Source organism: Triplophysa rosa, linkage group LG11, assembly GCF_024868665.1.
Source record: "Triplophysa rosa linkage group LG11, Trosa_1v2, whole genome shotgun sequence".
Lineage (NCBI taxonomy): Eukaryota > Metazoa > Chordata > Actinopteri > Cypriniformes > Nemacheilidae > Triplophysa > Triplophysa rosa.
Window position 1 is genome coordinate 11,523,270 of NC_079900.1, and position 23,782 is coordinate 11,547,051.

Here is a 23,782-nt window from a genome sequence, read left to right on the forward strand (position 1 = left end):
ATTAAACAGAAACAATCCTCAAAAATGACATAAAGTTACCTAACAGCGATATTAAAGACTAAGAGGATGCAAATACGCATAAATATCAAGCTTATTTCATCATATATTTATTTTCAAACGGATCCTAAAATACATGTAAAAACATTAGTATTACATAAACATAAATATGTTTACGACTTGTTTTCTTTGCAAACATAGCATCTTTTTGTGTTGTTTTGACCAGTCTCATTGAAGGCAAATAAGAAACCATTTTTTTATTTGGAAGAAATCTTGTCACTAGTTCAAAGAATAAAACTAAAAATAATAATTTTACTTAAACACCTATAAATAGTAAATTTAGAAAAACTGAAAATAATTTTTGAGTTCTTTCTTAATTTTTTTCTGCAGCTGTTTTTAAGTATTCACTATAAATAAATGTTGCCTTACATCATTGTTTTTCTCATTGACAATTGTAGAAATACATTAAGACTACAGAGCTATCAAATAAAACATACTAGATTGTTTGGTTGAGGAAGAAGAGTTCAGATCCTGCAGATTTCTGTTCCTCGTTTTTAGGAGAAAAGTCTTACGGAAAAACGGATCTAAATCTCTGCTATACAGGAGAACCCATTAAAGATTTTTTATGTCTTACTAGGTAGTTGTTTGTGTATTCTTCAGGAACTCCTATACTTGATGTTGTGGATCAGATTTTGACACCCCATGGCCCAACAGAGCAATAGATGAAACAATAGACCTGCTCTGATGAATGCAGGACCAAAGTGCCGACAACCCAAAACAAATCTTTGAAGTAAGCGTTGGAATAAGCCCAAAAGCAAGAACTGCCCTAGATTTGTCCGTCAAAGCCCTAGCATGAGTGCAACTATATCACAAAACAAAGAGCATCATTAATATGTATCATCTAAATGTATGAGGGTCACTGATATAAGAGGAGCGGCTGCTGTTTTAACCAGTTAAAATGAAAAAGGCTGCCCCCTGACTTCTAGATTGGGGTATTAGGAATAAAACGATGCAAATGAAACCCCAACAGATTTTTTTCACATTCGAGTAAGAGCATTATTCAGAAGATCACACACAAGCCTGAAGCTGAGAAAAATATGCTAAAGTGATTTAAACTGGGGACTTAAAATGTATGCCTGCCTCTCATCTTCTCTCGTGACAGTCTTGTCTCTTAACACAGTAAAAAACACACTGATGTGTCAACTCAGACACGCAAACACACACACACACGCACACACGCACACACACACACACACACACATGCACACGCACGCGCGCGCACACACACACACACACACACACACGCACACACACACACACGCACACGCACGCACACACCTTGCATAAGCAGACTCGAAGACACACAAAGACAACTAAAGACACAGTCTTCCTTTAAAACACACACACGAGGGCAACAAAACCATATCAATAATGAAACATTGATGAAAATACATGAACGTCTTAAAATAAGCTTACAAAAGCTGATATGGCCAATTTCTTGAGCAATTGTAGTAATCATACACTCACACAGAGACACACGGTTAAGCCCAACCTGCAACACCACACTCTCGGATGCTCTTTGCATAAGTCCTAACCGGCTGGTGGGCAGGTTTTTCTCTGCAAAGTATGTTTATGAGAGAGCTCAGAATCATCAGCTCTGTGTGTACGAGTGTGTGTGTTTTAAGTTTCCATCCCTGTGACTCAGATACCGCAGTGCTACGAAGGAGAGAAAGGCTCCCGTCTTTATACCTTTGACACAGCTTTCAAATGCTTTATAAAGACTTTTATAAAATGTAAGCTCGGAGAGGATGCGATATGTGATATGTTATAACAGTCTCTGCCCTGTCCTACAACCAGTCTGCTTGGCAACACTTTCTTATAAGTTGCTTTGGAAAGAAAGCAGATGCCTCAAGCATAAACGTAATACGATTGCTCTCTGGTACGCACATATGGACACACAAACAGATGTTTATGTTAATCACTCAGGAACCGAATGAGCATATGCAAATCACTGGTATGAGAGGGAGAATATGAATTAATGTAGTTTAAGGGATGTATACCTATGGAAGATTAATGGTGTATTAGATACGGACATCTCGCTAACTGCTACTCCAGGTTCATGAATGTCAATGATAAGGGGGTTTATTGATATGCAGAGCCGAGGTGCAGTCTTAGTGCCGTAAATATGCTAATTTCTGAGTTAAGAACACGGATAACACAGCGCGGGGTAAGCGAGGCGGTTATGTCCTCGTAAATGGCGTCCTATTCTGCCTCCGTCCTCGCATTTGCATCCGAGACCTGAATGCTGTTATGGGGACTGTCGCAGCAGCAACAGTTGCCAGGGAAACCTCACCATAGGAACCTGCTGGGAAGCTGTGCCAGAGTATGGGTGCGACAATATGTCGGATGACAACTGACACGGTGGTGGCAGCACGCTTGTGCGCGATTATTTGTATGTGTTGCAGGGTAACAAGGTTTGACAAACACAGACACGGGCACCCATGAAGACGGCACCCCGACTTCGACAGTGTTTGGCACATTAGCGCAAAGGCGTGTTGCCGTGGCAACAGGGTGTTGACACGCACAGTCGCACTTCTCGGCAATGATAATGGGTGACATTCTCAGAACAAGTGTATATCTGTCTCTCATAGCTGGTTCTGTGCAGAGAAAGACACAACCACCAGCCACATCACATTCTCTCTGTACTTCTGGAGAAGTTTCTCCAAGCTATAATCTCCAACGGTTACATACAGTGATACCTCAAAATACATGAGAAAAGAAAAGGCAAAAACATAGAACAAATCAATGCCACCGAGTTTCACAAATTCAGTTGCCGTTTTGTGTGCCATATATTTATATTTTTTTCAATTTCGAAGTGACTTCTGCTAACAGAACATTTTTCATAATTATAACGAGTGTAATATTAGCTAATTATAATAACAATAACAATATTACAATTAAGATAACACTTGATTTCGATAAAGAAAAAACAAAATGAAACTAGGTAAAAACAAATAATGAAAGACACTTATCATAATAGTTTTGTTTTAAAAGAGCTCTATAAGTTTCTATAGTTTTCCTTTTTATTTGTCCATTTTCATAAAAAAATTCCAAGCTCCATTCTCTCTCACTGAGTGGGGTTCTCTTACCTTTCAAATAGGGTCCTCCATCTTCTGTCAGAATTCGGTTTAAACAGCAGTTCCATCATCCACATCTCTGGACACAGTGTTCACAATAATCCATTTTACCCCTGCAGTAATCGCCAGAGTTTGTGTTCTGTTCTGAATCATGTTGAATCACATTGGCAAAGAAGCAGGGTCCTGGTAAAGTTTAGTCTTGTACAAAACGGAGAGGACAGGCCATTGAGGGAACCATTTTAAGGCCCATCCGATTCCTTTTTTTAGTTGTTGTAGTTACGGCTTCATACTGTAGTGCTTCCAGTACTGTAATTCCACTGCTTTTCCAATGAGATGATCATCAGCTGTAGCGACAATCACTTTTTACACAATGAATTACAAACATCACCTCTAGGTAAAAACAAAGAAACCGACTAAAACAATCTGCTATGCTGTTGACACTTGATGGTTTTCAATAATGATGATAGTAATTGTAATGTCAACCGTAACCGTTTTTTACTCTGCTTTGTAATCAGATTTCATAACTTGTCACACTAAAATCCATTTTTGTATAGCAGCATGTAGATCAGCTTCTACACTTTCATTGCATTACAACGTATCATCATCACTGTCTTTATAATTCCATTGATAATGGTGATACTGAAATTGACCCGATTTGGATCTCAAAGGCCAGAAGAATTATACAGTAGTCTATTTATAATGTGAATTAAAATTACCTCTCCTCAATGACCCTGTTAGTTATAGAACCGGAAAAGGGAAACCTTTTAAGACTTAAAAAACAAAGCCAAAGTATTTGTAATCAAATACAATTTCCAGAATTCGTATATTCATCCTGTTCTTCAACCTCTCAGGATGAAGTCCCACGAGGGTTCTTCAAAAGCCGTGGCTTTTAGTCAGAAAAATGTAAAGATTCTTCATAATTTATTTCTCTGAATGAAAATATATTTATATATCACGTATACTTTCATAGTTTATATATTCTCTTAAAACTGATATAGCTTCCATTGTCTTTTTGCTTTGTAGGTATTTTTTCCATTTTCCTCTCTTCACCTCACATGTGAGAGCCTTTGCGAGACGGGAGAATCTGAGTTTATAATTATCGAACACGAGTCCTCTGCACAGTGCTGGCCTACCATTCATCTTTCCTTCTGCAGGACTGTGAACCATGACAAAATCTTAATGATCCATTTTCTTCTCTGAGCTTTACTGTTGCACTCCAAACCATTTTCATGGGTGGTCTTTCGTTCTCAGCCACTTGTGTCCGTAAACACTTCAGCTTATTCTCATGTATTTCTATATACACTTCCTGCCTAATGGTGCATATGGTGTATTCAGATTTTTGCAGCATCTCTGCTTTGTGTATGGAGTTTTGTATATGTGAAGCTAGTATACTGATCTTTCACATTCTGAGTTGTGTTTGTACACATGCGTAGTGATGTTGATGTGCAAAGATTTTGCTTTGGCACAGATTGGTGCAAGTTTGGCACATAATTATCAACCTCACATTAAACAGTAATGTATTGATTCATATTGTATTGGTAAATGTGTGTTACTGATGTTCGATGTTCACCCAAATACAGATGGATCAGAGTGTGTCAAAGATTTTAGCAGTGGTGAGGTTTGCTGTTTTCCTCCTCAAAACTATCTGCCAGCGCATTGACTTTGTAGTGATTTCACAGCTGTGTATTATTCTCGTGCAGGTGATATTTCATACAATGCTGGCTCTACCTTTTCTCATGACTCCTGAGAACATACCCATAGGGTTGAATAGCCAATACCCTTCAACTGTTTCTGACTCCCTGTACATTTATCTCCCTCCCTCTCTCTCTTTCTCAAATTCAAATCTGGGTTTCTTGGACATTCTCTTTGGAGCCGCTCTTAAAGAGCAATGGCTCAATCTGTGGGTTCTGGGCTTTACTCATCAGGCCTTTCAGTGACCCGTGAATGCCAAGGGTTGGCAGGGGCATTGAAGAAGGCATGGAGCATGTACTTCCTGCAGAAACAGGCACCTGGGTGCATGAGATGGGGGTAGTCTGGGCCTGGGAGCAGGGAGAAGGGTTGTTGTTATTATTTAGGCCTCCGCCACAGCCTCCACCAATACCCAGACCCATCATGTTATTGTTGAAGTGATGAGCTTTGTAGTAATGGTTCAGATGCTCCGCTCGGGCAAGGTTGGGGAGATTGACAATCTCGGGATGGTGAAGCCGCAGGCTATGTCCGCCAGACCCTCCTTGCGGTACTGTTGATCCTCCCGAGATGCCACTGCCACGAATGCCCGCTCCAGCTCCAATCTCATCTTCAACATTAATGATCTCGATCGCTCGTGCCGGACCGTGGTGTTTGTGCATCTGGTGCTGCTTCCTCAATTTATAGAATACCACCAGCATGACAGCCGCCATGAAGGTAATGGCCACAAAACAACCAATAATGATCTTGGTGGTCTTCATCACATCGTCTAGCCCAGAAGGGTAGTTAGGCTCAGAGATGGGGACAGTGAATGTGGGTTTGGTCGCACGGGGAGAGGAGGATGAGCCAAGGATAGACAGAGAAGAAGCAGTAGTGGGGACAGCATCATGCAAGAGGTGCCCAGAGGGTGTAGGGCCAAGGATATTAATGAAGGTCTCATTAAAGACACGCAAAGCAGAATCTTCCTCTCCTGTAGTCTCAACAGTTTCTACAGTGACTGTGGTGAAGTAGGTGTAGTTGACGCTGACATCTGCAGAGGTCACATTTAAAACAGCAGTTGCAGTGGTGTTCCCAGCAGAGTTGGTCACCATGCAGGTGTACTGACCCGTGTCACGCAGCGTCACGTTGGTGAAGTTCAGTGTGCCATCGTGCAGAACAGAAATCCTGACTCGATAAGAGCCGTGGGTCATTAGGGTTCCATTTGGTGTGATCCAGTTGACAGAGGTCATGGAGGTGCCGGTGCGACACTTGAGCTCTGCGGCCATCCCCTCGGTCACATTGAGGTCAGTTGGTGGCTCCACAATAACAGGGGCATAGCAGGTGAAATGGCTCTGGTCCAGCTCTCCAATGTATTTTCCCTTCAGGTAGGGGGGTGCATGGCACCGCGCACAGCAGGTTGTGTTGCTCGGCACGGTTTCTTTAAGCCACCAACTTAGCCACAGCACGTCGCAGTTGCAGACCCACGGGTTATGGTTGAGATGCACTCTCTCCAGCTTCTGCAGAGGTGTGAAAAGGTCATGGGGCAATGAGTGCAGGGAATTGTGGGATAGGTTGAGCTCCTCCAGGTTCTTGAGATCGTCAAATGCATTGCGCTCAATGACAGACATTTGAGAGTGCATGAGCCACAGTTTACGCAACGCATTCAGGCCTTGGAAGGATCCGGGTCTGATGATTTCCAGACGGTTCCCAGACAACTCCAGCTCTTCCAGCCGTTCCAGGGGAGTCAAGTTAGGGATGTCCTTCAGGCCACACATTCCCAAATTCAGGTAGCGCAGGTGGATAAGTCCGACAAAGGCTGCGTCAGATATATAATCCAGCTTCTTAAGTTCACCGAGGTCAAGACGCCGCAGTGAGGTGACCCGGTGAAAAGCATAAGCTGGCAAGGTCTCAATGGGATTGTTTCGTAACCACAGTTCCCGCAGCTTGCTGAGGTACTCGAAAGCCTGTGATGGTACCAGAGTGAGGCGGTTGTCAAACAGTTCCAAAGTGTTGAGGTTTGGGAGGCCATTGAAAGCACCGACCTCTATCTGACGTATCTGGTTCTTGGAGAGCTGGAGGATCTCCAGGTGCTGCAAATGCTTGAATGTGTCTGATTTTATGACCTGATGAAAGTAAAAAGAAACAGTTTAGGATAGGTATCCTTAATTGACATCCGTCTCTCATCAATAAAATAACAATACAAACAAACAAACAAAAAAATAAATAAATATGGTAATGTTGTGTAACAGTGTGTCCAATCATCTTCTTGTTAACAGAATTTACTGTATATTCACAAAAAATGTATAGGTTAAATATATATAATTATTAAATATTATTAAATCATATATTTATTACATTTATTTAAATGTATAAATTATATATATTATTTAGTTTAACTTGATTTGATATAAAAAGTTTCACAATTTAATCTTATAACCAGGGCTAGAAATGGGGGGAATGCGGCAGATGGAGTCCAGGAAGTTAATTTCAAGGGGGTCCACCTCAAAATTTAAAGAATTTCTATCCAAACTCTGTACATACAGTACATATAGTGACATTTTCTGCATCTATGGTTTAAAAATATAAAAAAGTGCCCAACCAGTCTCCCCAGTGAGTCTTTGATTTCCCACCACTACTTAAAACTTTACATTTTAAACCCAAGGCAATATAACTACATGAGAACACGTTAAAAAAGTATAGACCTCTATAAGCACTACCCTTATGAAACAAAAATATATAGGAGTATACTGGAAAATATATTGCATTATATTAAATAATACATTTTCATACACTGGAATCAAGTGCTAATATTTCTCAATATATGAGAAGCTTGTATGTATTATTCAATATATTGTAATATATTAACACTGTATTATTTAATATATGTTCAAATATATATTAAATGATCTAATATACTGACAGTTATTATAGGAAAAAAATATTTTCTTTGTGTGAGGGTGGTGGGGAAAAACAACTTAACCAAAAAGCAAAAATAGTCATTAACTGATTAGAATTTTCAAAAAAATTGAAATTGAACCTATGGGTTTTGTAAGGCTCTGTGCATTTGATGCTGCCAGTGCAGATTTTCTTGGTAAAAGAGAAGCTTTCTGCTGGCCTTCAGCCACAATCCCCTCTGTATATAGAGCAGAGGAGGGGTGGAGGGTGTTAAACACACTGGGTTGGGGGTGTTGAAGAGGAGGGTGGAAACTGTCAGAGCTGTGCTCTCGTGGTACATTGCTAAGGGAGAAAATGAAGCCAAAGAAACTAGGATGCCTTCAGGTATTAAAATATTTTTAGATTTTTAATCATTTCAAGTGGGGCTCGAGGACACAACAAACCAAATCAGAATTTTATGCTAAAATGGAGCCTTTATGAAAAGCATTATTATTGTTATCATGCTTTATTTTTTAATAGGGTTGTTTTTGTTAACGCTTTCAGGTTAAACACGAACCTCCACACTCAAAGTAGGTCATACGAACACCTGACTCAACATCTCGAAACCTCAGTATTTGTAGAGACTGAAAAAATAATTAGCGCTTACACAACACTCAATATTTCAGTCTATAAAAAACATAGAATAAAACACAGTGGCACGTGATGCACTCACAATGCATGATGGGAAATTATTGGTCTGGTGAGTATTTACCTGTATCGAGTTCTCTTGTAAGTTGAGGTATCGTGTGTTGTTTGATATATGATCAGGCACCTCGTCTAAGTTTCGTCTCGTACAGATCACTCGACTAGCTTGATTGGAACAACTGCAGGGAGTGGGACAGGTTGAAGCGGCTCCTGCTGCCTGTTGGCCAGGGAGGATAAGCCGCAACAGCAGCTGAGCCAATAAGAGGAGAAGGGGGGAGGGACTAGGAAGGCTTGTCACCGTGGTGATGCGCATGGCAACTGGGTCATGACCCTTCCTGTATTCCAAAAGTTGATAGGCTGGTTTTAAAGGTTCAGATGTCCTGCTGAATATTTAGTCTCTCAACTGTTATAGCTTTTGCGGGAAAGGAATTCACGTCTGCTTTTTCTAAGAGAAAAAAATCCTCCTTGGTCAGTAGCTTGTTTTGTCCTTGTTTACTTTTTCAAAGTACAGATACAATCACATACGTTGTGCCTTCTTTGCTCCAAAGGGTCTCCTGATTCGACAGGCCTCTTTGTGATGGATACATGTTTTACTGCAAAAGAGAAACAAAAGATAAATTAGGACAGCTGAAGTCATGTTTTATACCTCTTAGAGAGTCAAATATGGACAATTATTTCAAGTTCACAGAGTTAGTAACATAATGCCACATAATAATTACTTGAAAAAGTTAAGTAATGCATCAAGGTAACACAAGACAAATTTGTTTTTAGGGTTTCAGAAAGGTAAAGAGTTTAATTTAGTTGCTATCCTTCTGAAACCTCGTATCTCCATATTTCATGATTTTCATTTTTTGTCATAAATCAAAAAAACTTTTTTCCTTTTATTAAAAATATGTTAGCCTTAAGAACGTCAATAAACTGATATACTCCTAAGCGCTGACCAAATTAGCATTTAGAAGATACATGCGTTCAAAACTGACAATCTGGCACCTGCGCTCCAAAAAATCTAGAAATTCTGTGACATCATGCTACACTTCTGCAGAAGGTGGCGCCTCATATCAGCCACTTGTTCGCACATTTATTATGTCCTACATAGTGAATGACGCAAAGTGCACTACATGGGAGATAGTGGATAACCCTGACAGCATAAACACTAACATTAAAGTCTTAATTTTGCGTTAGTATAACGCGAGCTGTTGCACGTTGTTTTTTAAGAATGTTGTTTTTCCTTTTAGCAAAAACTCATAAGAGATCTGGCAAGATTTGTATGCTCATATTCCTTGTGCCTAACTACAATAATACTGCTTGGGTGAACTATAGTACTAATCTTAATGCCCATACTTGCCCATAGACTTTAAGCTCATGGGGTCTTAGAGCAGCATTAAATGGTGCAGTGTGCTAAAGCTGATGGATGGCTAGCTCGAACCTCAAGCAGGAGGGTTCAGCGCTCACTGCAGATTATTTAGATTCCAGTAACTATATAAGGGTATCCAGCGAGACACAGAGCATTACTAATGATGATGGCCCTAATTATCGTACACTGACATGCATGTTCATTTCACACAGGGCTTTACACTCTGCACAGTAAAAATAAATAAATAAAAGAGGAATAAAAGAAGAGAGATTATTAAACTGATAGATGACTGTACAGCTGCAGGGCCAGAGAGAGAGAGAGAGAGAGAGAGAGAGAGAGACTAGAGTTAAATGTGAACTAGACAGGCATATGAAACAGACAGAAAGTAAGAAATGCTAAAAAAAGAGGGAACGATAGGGGGGAAAAAAGAGGTACAGAAGAGGGAGACAGATACATTAATTAATAATTTCTTCCAGAGAGGACGAGCAAAGCTTAACAGAAAGTATTGAATATAAAACAGGTAGAGATATAGAGAGTAGAGAGATAACTGCACTGCAGTGTGTAAGTACTGTGTATTTGTAGTATGTGTATATCAGACCAATTGTGTTGTCTCACTGCCATACATAATGACAACACAAGCATGCACACACAAACATATACAGAACACACTGGCTCTCATTCACTAATAGTTGCATCCAAATGTTTTTCTATGTGCACAGAAAAGGTTATTTAGGCAAGGCACGGCAAGGTCAGTTTATTTGTATAGCACATTTCATACACAAGGGCAATTCAAAGTGCTTTACATAAAATGATTGACAAAGAGAAATAAGACGTATCTTTAAAATGCAAATGATTTAAGATCACAAATGCAACTTTAGATTCTAAGAAACAATAAAACAGCAATAAAATGGATTAAAAATGTGAGTGTGTATATAAAAATAATAAGAACAAAAGAAAAATAAATTAGAAATAGAAGTGCAATTGATGTTATCCAGCACAGTGCTCAGGTTGTAAATGCACAGCTTTAATCTGGATTTAAAAGTAGCTACTGTTGGTGAACATCTGATGTCTTCTAGAAGCAGATTCCAGCTATGGGTGGTGTAATGGCTAAACGCTGACTCGCCTTGTTTTGAGTGAACCCTTGTTATCTCTAACTGACTTGATCCTAATGATCTGAGAAGTCTGTTTGGTTTATATTCAATAAGCATGTCTGGAAATGTATTTAAAACAAATTCCTGGCAGAATCACATACATGCGTTGTAACTCTTTATTTTAATCGTGCGGTCAACTTTGTGCTTTGTTCACTTATGGCAAGGTAAGCACATGTAAAGAAATTTAGTCAATATGTAAGGGATAATGTACAGGCAGCCAGTTGTTATCGCAGAAATAAGCCCAGACAGTGTGATCAGGACCCGACTCGAAGCGGAGGGTGTCACGGAACGGGACGAGACAGAACCCAAACACAGGCAGTTTAAGGGTTAACAAAAATACTTTTATTAATAAGACAAACAAAAAACCCACAATGGGGAAAACACAACTAATAAAACGAGAATCAAAAACTAAACTTCCACAAGGGAAAAAACAAGGTCCAAGGAGAATGTAAATAATAAATCCAACACGAAGGGAACACGATAATCTGACAGGTAATCCAAAATAATAAATCCACAGGAAAAGGGAAAATCCACAGGAAAACGTAATCCACAGGAATCGGACAGTAGGGCGAGTAAAACGCAAGTACAAAGAACAATGCACCGACAAGGACTGGGAATAAACACACGACTTATAAAGGGAACCACTGACGAGGGAAAATGATACAGGGACGGTGAAGGACAGGTGACCAGGCTCAACATTAATGGAGACTGGCGGGAAGGTAATGCGGCAGGTGAGGGAGATGAAACACTAATGGGACACAAAACGGAGAAACAAGGGGGCAGAGCTAAACGAAAAACAGGACGACACGCACCGAAATGTCAAACCATACCGACACATGTCTCCACACAAGACATAACACACACAAGACATGGTACTGTCACGACCCTGTCCACAAGGCTCGAAAACTCAGGACAGGAAGGACAGGATCCTGACAGTACCCCCGCTCCAAAGGCCAATCACCGAACGGCCCAAGGGCAAAAAAATCAGCGGGACAAGATAGACAAGAACGAAGACAGACACCACACACACAGAACAGACCATACTAGGGGCAGGGCTGTCATAACTACGAAGGGATTGGGGTTGGACAGTAAGATAAACATCAACAGGAAGGGAGGGGGGGAACGGGCTGGAAAAAACTGGGAACGCTAAACTGGGGTGGGACAGGAGGAGGGAACTTGGGAGCACCGGACGAGACCGGTGGAGACTTGAAGGAGCTAGGGTGAGGGGAATGTCCTAACAAAGAGGGCAAAAAAGTACAATGTGCCGGCTGGACCGGACTAGGTGTCGGCTGGAATGCCGGCTGAAAAACCGGCTGAGTCGCCGGCAGGGAGGCCGGCTGAGTTGCCGGCAGGAAGGCCGGCTGATTCTCCGGCGAGAGGGCCGGCAGAGTCATCGGCGGGAAGGCTGGCTGAATCTCCAGCGAGAGGGCCGGCAGAGTCATCGGCGGGAAGGCCGGCTGAATCTCCGGCGAGAGGGTCGGCAGAGTCATCGGCGGGACGGCCGGCTGAATCTCCGGCGAGAGGGCCGGCAGAGTCATCGGCAGGACGGCCGGCTGCATTTCCGACTGGAGTACCGGAAGAGTCACCGGCTGAAGCGCCGGCTGAGACGCCGTCTGGAAAGCCGGCTGAGTTACCGGCTGAGGTGCCAGCTGAGACACCGGCGGGGAGGCCGGCTGCGTCACCGGCTGGAACGCAGGCAGAGTCACCAGCTGAGATGCCGTATGGAGTCCGGCTGGGGTGCCGGCTGGACCGGGCTGAATGTCGGCTGGATCGCCAGCTGGAGAGCTGGCAGAACCGGACTGAATGCCGGACGGATCGGAGCTGTGGATGGTGCCGGCGGCGGAGGAAGCGACCCCCCCCCCTTCGCTTATTCTTTGGCCGGGGCACTGAGCGTGTGGCCGGCTGCAGAGAAGCGGTTGGAGGCTTAGCAAGCTCCGCACCGGAGGAGTCGGACGGGGAGTCCCACGACTCCCTTCTCCCACGGCTTCCACGGAGACTGGGAGGACCAGCGCCAGCGTAGGATGAGGCGGACGGGGCTGAGAGCACCAGGGTCCCAGTGGTCAGGACACAATCCGCCAGAACGGTGTCCAGACGGGAACGGGAGGAGTCCTGGAGGCAGCTGGAGGAGCACCCGATGACCAGCTCCTCTCGAGATTGCAGTTTCTCCACCAACTGTGAATAAGGCTGGTAAACAAGCTCCTCCCGTTCCGCAAGGGGAGGAGGATTGTCCAGCCCAGCCACCAGGTAGGCACTGACCAGCACTTCGGGGTAGGAACCCCTCCTCGCCTCCAGGTCTCGGGCGTAGTCCTGCAAGGAACGATTGCCCTGCGCCGGGAATGGACCACCGCCAGCGTGGGACTGGGTGGCTATAGAACTCCACCACTCTGGGTTCGATGTGCACGGCCACCGCATAATAAAGTCCTTCTGTCTGCTGGGTTCTATTTGGTTCGGTGCATTCTGTCACGGAACGGGATGAGACAGAACCCAAACACAGGCAGTTTAAGGGTTAACAAAAATACTTTTATTAATAAGACAAACAAAAAACCCACAATGGGAAAACACAACTAATAAAACGAGAATCAAAAACTAAACTTCCACAAGGGAAAAAAAACAAGGTCCAAGGAGAATGTAAATAATAAATCCAACACGAAGGGAACACGATAATCCGTCAGGTAATCCAAAATAATAAATCCACAGGAAAAGGGAAAATCCACAGGAAACGTAATCCAGAGGAATCGGACAGTAGGGCGAGTAAAACGCACGTACAAAGAACAATGCACCGACAAGGACTGGGAATAAACACAGGATTTATAAAGGGAACCACTGACGAGGGAAAATGATACAGGGACGGTGAAGGACAGGTGACAAGGCTCAACATTAATGGAGACTGGCGGGAAGGTAATGGGGCAGGTGAGGGAGATGAAACACTAATGGGACACTAAACGGAGAAACAGGACAACACGCACCGAAATGTCAAAACATACCGACATGTGTCTCGACACAAGACATAACACACACAAGACATGGTACTGTCACGACCCTGTCCACAAGGCTCGAAAACTCAGGACAGGAAGGACAGGATCCTGACAGAGGGTCTTGTATCACACTGAAGGTGATTATTTTGCGATAACAGCTGACTTGTACATTATCCCGCTTATTAAACGGCTACTTGCCACATTAGAAAAAAACTGGACATGAAATGTGAATTTGAAATATTTTATTAGCTAATTTTTACCGAATGCAGACCTTCCACGAGGAAAAGCCGTTTACTTTCGGTTTTAGGGTAAGAAACGGCGTTCCAATGTCACGAACAGGCAACTTGGTTTAATCATTTGTAAATATAATGTCATGTATGTTATTGAAAGACATATTTATATTTAATTTGTCAAAAAACCTGTCAAAATGATTTGCTGCATCTGGGTTACCGTGTGTTATTAGTTTTATTATCTGGGAATAACGAACCTGCAAATGCGCGGCTTGTCCAATCAGAATCAAGCATTCTAACTAGCCGTGTAATAAGGTATAATCAAGATGTTTGACACATACAAACCTTAAACACCACATATTAAACTAGTTTAAAGAATGCAAATTCTTTAGGAGTATTTTAAGACATTTCAAAATTCAGAATTTATAATTGTAATTTGTATTTTATTTATTAGAAACAGAAGGTCATGCCATCATATCCTGAAATCCGTTGAATAAGACCCAGACTCTTAAAGGTCCAGTGTGTAGTTTTTTGGAGGATCTGTCGACAGAAATGCAATATAATATACATAACTATGTGTTCAGAGGTGTATAAAGACCTTACATAATGAAGCGTTATGTTTTATTACCTTAGAATGAGCTATTTCTATCTACATACACCGCGGGTCCCCTTGCATGGAATTCATGTTGTTTCTACAGTAGCCCTAAATGGATAAACTGCTCTACAGAGCGCGTTTCATAAATGTTATCTCCTTCGGCAAAGAAGCGATAACGTGACAACATTTTAGTTCTTTGTCAGCTGTCGCAGTGCCTCGAAAGGGAGGGCTGGAGTGAGCCGTACGCAAATTTGCAAACCTGACCGCTAGATGCCGCTAAATTTCATACACTTGACCTTTAAGCATTTACAAGATGATGAACCCCAACTAAAACACACGCTCCAGTCAGGGGAACAAATATGATGTTCCCTGCTGCCGCTTTACTGTGACCATAACTAGGCGTTATGGGCAAAGCAATTTGTATAGCTGTCATATAACAGAAAGCCAAACCCCAGGCCATGTTCTATAAACACTGGAACTAAGGCATCACTATTACAGTCACAACTACCTGCAGCAATACCTGCCTCGCTTGTTTCTAATGGCATAGGCGTGACTAGATCCTGGTTACTGGGCTACAGTATTAATCTTTATTCAGTGGACCCAAAACTTTATTTGTGTTGGTTGTACTGTGATGTGTTCTAAAGGACAAGGCAAGACACATTTTAAGTGGCAATTTTTCATTTAAATTCTTAATACAATATGGGCATCAAATTAGCGGATTAATTTAATAAATATTATTAACCTTAATTATAATTGTTCCTGTAGGTCGATTAAAAGAGCAACGTAAAAGTCATGAGTTCAATTCCCATGGAATACACATACTGCCAAAATGTATAGCTTAAACACACTGTAGGTTGCTTTGGAAAACAGCATCTGCCAAATGCATAAATGTAAATTATACGGTTATTGGGATGATAATTATTTAGTGATAATAATGCTTTTCAAATTATATACACATTTGCCATAAATACTGTGCCAGTCCAGGGTGAGACTAATGGCAGTGAAACAATGGAAAGGAAACAAAGGGAGCAAATGGGAAACATGCCTACATTTGCAAAGATGTTCTGCATTTAAAAAGGCAGGAAACAAGTACATGTTAACCGGGCTAACCTAACAGTAAATGACATGGGGACAAAATGGACCCCTGAAATTGGTCCAGCCATGCCCATTGGACCGTGTGAGCTGAAAGAAAGGGGCAAGAGTGCTCACCAAAGAATAATTATTAAAACATCATGCAGGAAATTACAGTCACCTTATTTTATCCATCTATGTTGTGTCATCTTCATGCATGATTGACAAGAGCTACAATTAGCTCTGAGAGCCAACTGCCAATTAAAGGGCTGTAATGGGACATGACATCTGCTGTGATGTTGATGGGAAATGGAGTCCAAAATGACAGTGATGACAGGAAATTGAGTCAGCTGTGAGCCTGTTGGGAAATGTGGTTTGAATCGTTGGGTCCCTTTGCACAAAACGTGTTTGGGGCGCACACACGAGACAGTGTGATCCTGTTATGGCCCCAGCGCCACACAAGCTTAAAAATTTCCTCTTCCTGTATTGCACCCTTTCTATCCGAGTGTTAAACCCACTGATTGCCTTTATTGTCTCTTCCTCTCTTCAATTCGTTCTTACACTCCCCCTGTGCGTGTGTTCGGTTGGTGTGTAAATACAGCATTGGCCTCTTAGTCTGATGAAAGGTTAACCTGCTGCACTGAAACATATTAACCCTTTAGCCTGTGTTTTGCTTCAGTCTCCTAGAGAATCAGCAGCGGCTCTCATCTCTCTTTCTTAAATCTTAGCACAGAGTTACCATGGTTACCTTTTTTAACCAAACGTTCTCTTATTCTTTCGGACATAAATGTAGACACATTTGTTTCACTTTATTTTTGAGGACTTTCATATCAGACTGATGATATTTTCTATCCCTTGACCCTACACCTACACAAACCCCTTATTCTGCTGTCACACTAGATTTTGAAAATGCAAAATCTTTATACAGATATACAGTATCTCACAGAAGTGAGTATACCCCTCACATTTTTGTAAATATTTTATTATATATTTTCATGTGACAACACTGAAGAAATGACACTTTGCTACAATGTAAAGTAGTGAGTGTACAGCTTGTATAACAGTGAAAATTTGCTGTCCCCTCAAAATAACTCAACACACAGCCATTAATGTCTAAACCGCTGGCAACAAAAGTGAGTACACCCCTAAGTGAAAATGTCCAAATTGGGCCCAAAGTGTCAATATTTTGTGTGGCCACCATTATTGTCCAGCACTGCCTTAACCCTCTTGGGCATGGAGTTAACCAGAGCTTCACAGGTTGCCACTGGAGTCCTCTTCCACTCCTCCATGACGACATCACGGAGCTGGTGGATGTTAGAGACCTTGCGCTCCTCCACCTTCCATTTGAGGATGCCCCACAGATGCTCAATAGGGTTTAAGTCTGGAGACATGCTTGGCCAGTCCATCACCTTAACCCTCAGCTTCTTTTGGGGTCGTTATCATGTTGGAATACTGCCCTGTGGCCCAGTCTCCGAAGGGAGGGGATCATGCTCTGCTTCAGTATGTCACAGTACATGTTGGCATTCATGGTTCCCTCAATGAACTGTAGCTTCCCAGTGCTGGCAGCACTCATGCAGCCCCAGACCATGACACTCCCACCACCATGCTTGACTGTAAGCAAGACTGGTTGCCGCCACACATGCTTGACACCATCTGAACCAAATAAGTTTATCTTGGTCTCATCAGACCACAGGACATGGTTCCAGTAATCCATGTCCTTAGTCTGCTTGTCTTCAGCAAACTGTTTGCGGGCTTTCTTGTGCATCATCTTTAGAAGAGGCTTCCTTCTGGGATGACAGCCATGCAGACCAATTTGATGCAGTGTGCGGTGTATGTTCTGAGCACTGACAGGCTGACCCCGAAAGAGGCACATACCCGTTTACACCTGCTGCTGTAATCCGTCAATTTTGTCCACTTTTGACCACTACTGTCCTTACTTCTTCAAGAAATATCTGAAAAAGCATTTCATTCAAATATTCGAAATAAGTCCATGCAATGTACATACTGTACGAGCGCGACCGGAGGTGACAGAAAAAGCATACAGAGAGCAGCGGCTTTATTTCTGCTTTGACAGATGTGAGACAGCGCCGAGCACTGTATGTGTGTGTTAGAAATGGAATGGTGAGAAAACATTCTGCTTGGTACGTTTTTCGTCTTTAAACCAAACTTTTAGGTCTTTAGCCGGCATAAATTAAATCCTGTCTGGCTAGCGCGCTTCTCATAATGTTTATGCATGATGTCCGTATGCGGAGAGTAGACGGTCTCTTGTGGCTGTTCATCAAACGCCGCCAAAACAAAAGTTCACAGAAAAAATCTGATGTCTAACTAAAGCAGCGCGTGCAACATCGCGATGCTACTCTCCTATTGCAACACTCCCACTTCTTGCCAGAGACAAAAATGTATAAATTGCTTATCATCTAAGTACAATAATAATCGCACTATATTGCTACCTAGTTGTCCAACTGGGTAACTACTACCTTACATGCATAACCTGTGTTACATTAATTTAAAGGTTACATTTATTCATTTGCACTTGTAATCTTTAATAAAAAACATTAAGCTCTTCTCCCCCTCTCAACAACAACTCTTCACCACATGATGTAAGCAACAAAAAAGAGGTAGGACTATACTCACTGCCCAATAGCCAGGCATTTTTAGCCCTCCCCTCCATGCCCAACTTACAACAAACCAATCAAAAAGGGAAGGGCAAAATAAAGCCCCACCCTACCTTTTTTCTAACTTCAGAAGCCGTTTCACTCGGATATACGCCACGATACGGAAAAGAAGTCAATCGCATCTTCCATTTCATTGTGACAAAGTGACTTAAAGGGTTTAAGTGACTTAATTTCTGTCATCGTTTACTCACCGTCTTATCATTTCAAACCTTTCTTTCTTCTGCAGAATGCAAAATAAGATATTTTGAAGAAAGTTGGTATCCGAACAACGGAGGTAGGCTACTCATTGACTTCTATTGTCTGGACACAAAACCAATGCAAGTCAATGGGTACCGCCGTTTCTCTGTTACCAACATACTTTAAAATATCTTTTTTCTGGGTTCTGCACAAGAAGAGGTGATGATGACAGAATTTTCTATTTCGGGTGAACCATCTCTTCAAAGTACATTAAAGCTTTCCCTGGAAATAGAACCCATGAGCTTGACATTGCTAGTATCATGCTTTACCAGTTGAACTACATCACTTTTAACCTTTCAATGAGTATACACACACTTACAACATGTCTTACTTTTAGCACAGATGCTGACTGCAGTCTCACAGGGGTTACGGAGTGCTGCTTCCTCCTCAGGGAAAGTCCAATTTTAGAAATATGCCACTAACATGGACTCTGGGGCTTGTGATGTGGCCTTTTTGTTGAATGTTCAAAACTGTCCATTAAATCACCTGTAATATCAAGCGATGCCTCAATATTGCATTTAAGATCCTATCATGAACAACACACACACACAACGCAGCGAGATATTAGAAGGAAAACGCTGTAAATGTGAGCACAACCCCCCCCCCCAGCCGTATGTACTGTATGCCAGCTGATACGAGGAAGAAATGCTTATTCTATTTTTACTTTAAAATTCAGTCCAGTAACTGTGCCTATTTCTGAGTTGTTTGAGGTGGGACGCCACAATACAAGGGGGTCTGCTAAAATAAAATAAAGAAAGCTGCCGGGTAAGCAGAACCCCCGAGATAACCCATTCATCTGCTGTTACACAACAAAACATGTGGACCTGTGATGAAAAATGGTAATTATTTGTCAGGCAGATTGCCATTGACAGATGCACTGGCACAACGACGTGTATGTTGAGCTGTTATTGTTTTCCCTGTAATAAAATTGTGACATTTAATTTGAGCTGCAGTTGCCTCTAAGTTGGGTGGCTACACGGCTTTAGCGGAGACCAGAGTATTATTACAGGGAAATTTCCTACTACACAAGACATCAATAAATCTGTGCGCTCACAGAAAACATGGAATTATATAGACTGGCCTCTGGCATTCAGTGAGCGGTATCTCTAAAGATATCTGACCATCATGTTCAAAGAGTATTCACAGCGCGGGAAACGGCAACATCGATGGTGCAGATAACAAAACGCTACAGATGCTCACTGTTGCAATGATGGTAATAAAATGTAAGTAAATCCAATAACTGGGCCGTACATTTTCTCCGCACAACGCCATACAGTGTGTTAACTAGACTCAGCAGTGAGTTAAGCACCTTATCATCAGTGAGCGAACTAACATAAACTCTACAGCAGTCATCACCATTGGGAAAAGACTTCTTACATACTGTGGATGCATACTTAAATCACTGCTTGGCATAATGATTATTTATTTTGAACCGCAGGTGTTTAACGTCGTCTTTGCAGGCTAAGGTGTAGTAAGAAGTAATCATTTCAAAACAGTACATTTGTAGTTAAAGGCTATCAGACAGTTTTAGTATGTAAGTGTAATTAGGGAGACATGATGACCCTGACATGGCTTAAAAAGTTATTTTAACACTTTATTACTGGAAACGCTGATTAGGGATATAAGAGAGGACAACCTAAATGACATTACAAATGATTAAAGAAATGAAATGACCCTCTATGGCAGTAGTTCTGATGATACTACACATCTGATAATAACCTAAATAATCCAGCACCGGACACTAAACTCTTAAAGATATTTGTTTAACATTTTGATTTGGCTATAAATGTTCTGTTGGTTGTATTTTGTTAAAAACGTTTGTGTAAAGAGGAAGAGGATGTGGTTCCGGACCAGCGCTGGTCTATATTTTTTGATAATATCATTATCACACAGAGAAAATCTGATTGTGAAAGCCCAAGTGCCAGCATTGTTTGTAAACAAATGTCCTCAAAATGAAACATTAAAAATTCATTAATGTATGTATTCATTTATTAATGGCAGTTTGTTAGTTTTCCTATGAAAACGTCTAAACACAAACACACATTGTGGTTGGCCTTTCTACAGTAATTCTAATTATGCACGATTTGAAAGATTCTTGCAGTTCAATGTAGTAGTGCCTTTATCCTACTGTCTGTGAGCCTCTCTGAAGAGACCTGTGAGCAGTTTTTAGGTCAGATTGACTTTAAACCACTGGTACATAGTATCTTTGTATCTTATGTACATTTCTAAAAAAATTCCTTAATTTTTTTATGCGCATTATGAAGACATTGTGACCCAGACTAAAGACTCGAAATCTGATTTTGAGATAACAAGCATCAAAGTTTGATTTCAAGCATTCATTTCACAATAATTTCAATCTTTCACATGGCCTCAGTCAATATTAAAGATAGCAATGTTTTGATTTCACAGAATGTTCTTTACGTTATGTAGGATGATTTTATTCAGAAAACAACACATTTATTTAAAATACTTTAGCTTTGATAGACAAGGTCACCTATGGTCTACATCAATATCCTGTTTTAGTCTATCATGATATACTTAATAGGATGGTCAATAATATTTAATAGGATGGTCAGTTTTGTACTGTCCGACAGGAGCTTCCTGTGGCACTTACAGTGAGAGCCAGTCCGCATGAATCCAACACATCCCTGATACTAATCTACCCATCAATTTTCTCATCTGCAGGATGGGTGTTTTCACATCTGCTAATGTGCCTGATGTCCTTCACTGAGAGAACGTTCAAACTAAGTGTCATTTAAGGACAGGATTTTGGTGCTTATTAAAATAATGTATTTTTTAAAATGACAGTGCAGTCCTTTTAGTTAAACAAATAATAAAAAGGTGATACCATATTTTCTACGATGAGCAGTTTTTGTAAATACCAAAATTTCCCTGAATGTTTGATGTGGTTTGGGTTTCTCGAAAAATGAAATGTCTCAATCTAAGCTCGCAAGCACTGCATCAAAGATTCATGGGAATTTTTGGATCTGTGAGTAAACAGTAAACATTCATCTTTGCCATTTGGTATGTTTTTATACAAAGTTCATATCAAGCACAGCACTGCAAATATATATATATATATATATATATATATATATATATATATATATATATATATATATATATATATATATATATATATCTTACAATTACAGTGTATCTATTTCTAGAAAGAATGAAGCTCTGTTGTGCTAATTTAATGTGATGCATAGCAATATTTTATTTTTAGACAGTAACGTGGGAATGGAGCTGACATGGTTTTCATTCTGTTGTTTCTCTATGGGCAGTAAAAGTGCACCCTTCACTGTTCATCCACATAAAGGTTTGTGGAACAACTGTGGAAATAATTTTAACTTTTCTCTCCATTATTTATCGATTTGGTAACCTTAGAGAGTAGCTGCAGTCCTGCTGCATGCCTTGGGGAAGTCGACAAATCTTTGGTTTAAGGAGGGTTTGCTCTGCCTCATTTTCATCTGTATCTTGTCTCCTATTATTGCATTGGTCTAGGGGTTTCAAACTACCAAACGTACTGAGCCAAAGCTTTTACATAAATAAATGCGCTCGTTGTGCAATGTTACGGTACTCACCCGCTTAAAAAGACTATCGCATATTGAACCAAAAGGCTCTCTTTTTCTCACATTGTTCATTTATATGATAGGAAAGGCACTTTCGAATTGTTAGGGAGTAACACATTTTCTGAGTTGAGTGTGGGTGTTCTGGGATGTAGTACACCCAGAAATTCACATTTTGTCATTATTCACTCAACCTCCTGTTGTTTCATATATCTTCACTTTCTCACACAGTATTTTCAGCTTGAGAACACCAGGAATATACAGTAGCACAGCGTTCTTATGAACTTGAATGTTTCTTTTAGGTTGGTAGCTATTGGGGACTAAAAACTAGTTTTATAGCGAGAGCTACATAATGATACTTTAAAATATTCTACTATGGAGTACAAACGCATATGATTTTAAAATGATGTCCGTAAATAAATGTTTCTTTAAGTAACATCAGGGGTCAAAAACATGCAAGCTGTTACTCCTCTACACACACATACAATATTGTACACAGGCCCCAAATGTGTCTTTTCTCAAATCCAAACAACAATCTCAGATGGCAGAACACCAGTTTAGTTATGCATTCTGCACCTGTCTATCACACTTCAACAACATATAAAATAAGCAAAATCTCACAGCTTTAGCACAATTGTTCAGCTTTTCACGTGCACATTATACTGTATATGAGAGATCAAACCGTTATTACATCACAGTATATTTAAGGATACAGTCCATGTGGGTTATATTTTAAAATAAAATCCATTCTCCATTCCTTAGCCTGAAATTACTTTATGGTTTCCACATCCTTTTCATGCTATCGGTAGGATTTTATCAACTAGCATATGGTACGCATATGGGTATCGCTTCACATTAACTGCATAACCCATTCGATTCTGTGCTGTGAATGTACAAAACTATAAAGGCTGACTCCCACCATGCAAATTAAAGATGTCATTTTTTGTAACTTTTCATAGATAATACAATGAAAAGATTCCTCAGAATAATTTCTGTAAGTGTACACAGTAGAGTAGAAGTACATTGTTCATATTGAGCAGGCCCATGCCTTTTCACCAGACAGATGAGAAAATATAAATTGAAACAAAATTTGAAATGACATAAACCACTGCATATGCATGTTTTTAATAACGTTTGAAACTACAGCTTTTTGTGTCACCCTTTCTCTGAGTCTCACTACACACGACTGAATAATGGGCACTACGCTTGCACTACTCTAAGAAGATTCTCAGCTGTTTAAGCCAAGTCCAGGACTTTCACCAATGAATGAGGTTCTGACGTTACGTGCCCACACACTCCTCCACGCGCACTCGTCCACTTATACACGGCGCTGGCACAATGCGGCTGGCTCCCCGCTGTATGAGACATGACTAATAGTATGCTAACTCCACTGCTTTGTGCTGCCTGTGTAGTGGCTGATTTATGTGCAGGCTCTGGGGAGAGGAGCCCCCAGGTTATTGAAATATTCTACGTGGGGTTCGAGCTGGATGTTTGTACAGGTAAATCGATGGTGACAGTCAATACTCTTCCCACGGCTAGGCGAG

General features: G+C 41.1%; 1 protein-coding gene across 2 annotated transcripts in view; it reads right to left on the reverse strand.

Moving 5' to 3' along the window:
• Window positions 1-1,365: 1,365 nt before the first annotated feature.
• lrrc4ba (leucine rich repeat containing 4Ba) overlaps window positions 1,366-23,782 on the reverse strand; it is a 36,263-nt gene continuing 13,846 nt past the window's right edge. The window contains exons 3-5 of one of the 2 annotated variants that reach the window (XM_057345373.1): window positions 8,904-8,971; window positions 8,446-8,823; window positions 1,366-6,922 (exon numbers count right to left, since the gene is read on the reverse strand). In XM_057345373.1, coding sequence (XP_057201356.1) covers window positions 4,973-6,922; window positions 8,446-8,691 — 2,196 coding nt within the window. In that variant the 5' untranslated portion in view covers window positions 8,692-8,823; window positions 8,904-8,971 and the 3' untranslated portion in view covers window positions 1,366-4,972. Of the gene's footprint in view, window positions 6,923-8,445; window positions 8,972-23,782 lie in introns of both variants that reach the window. The other variant, XM_057345374.1, reaches the window with a different exon arrangement.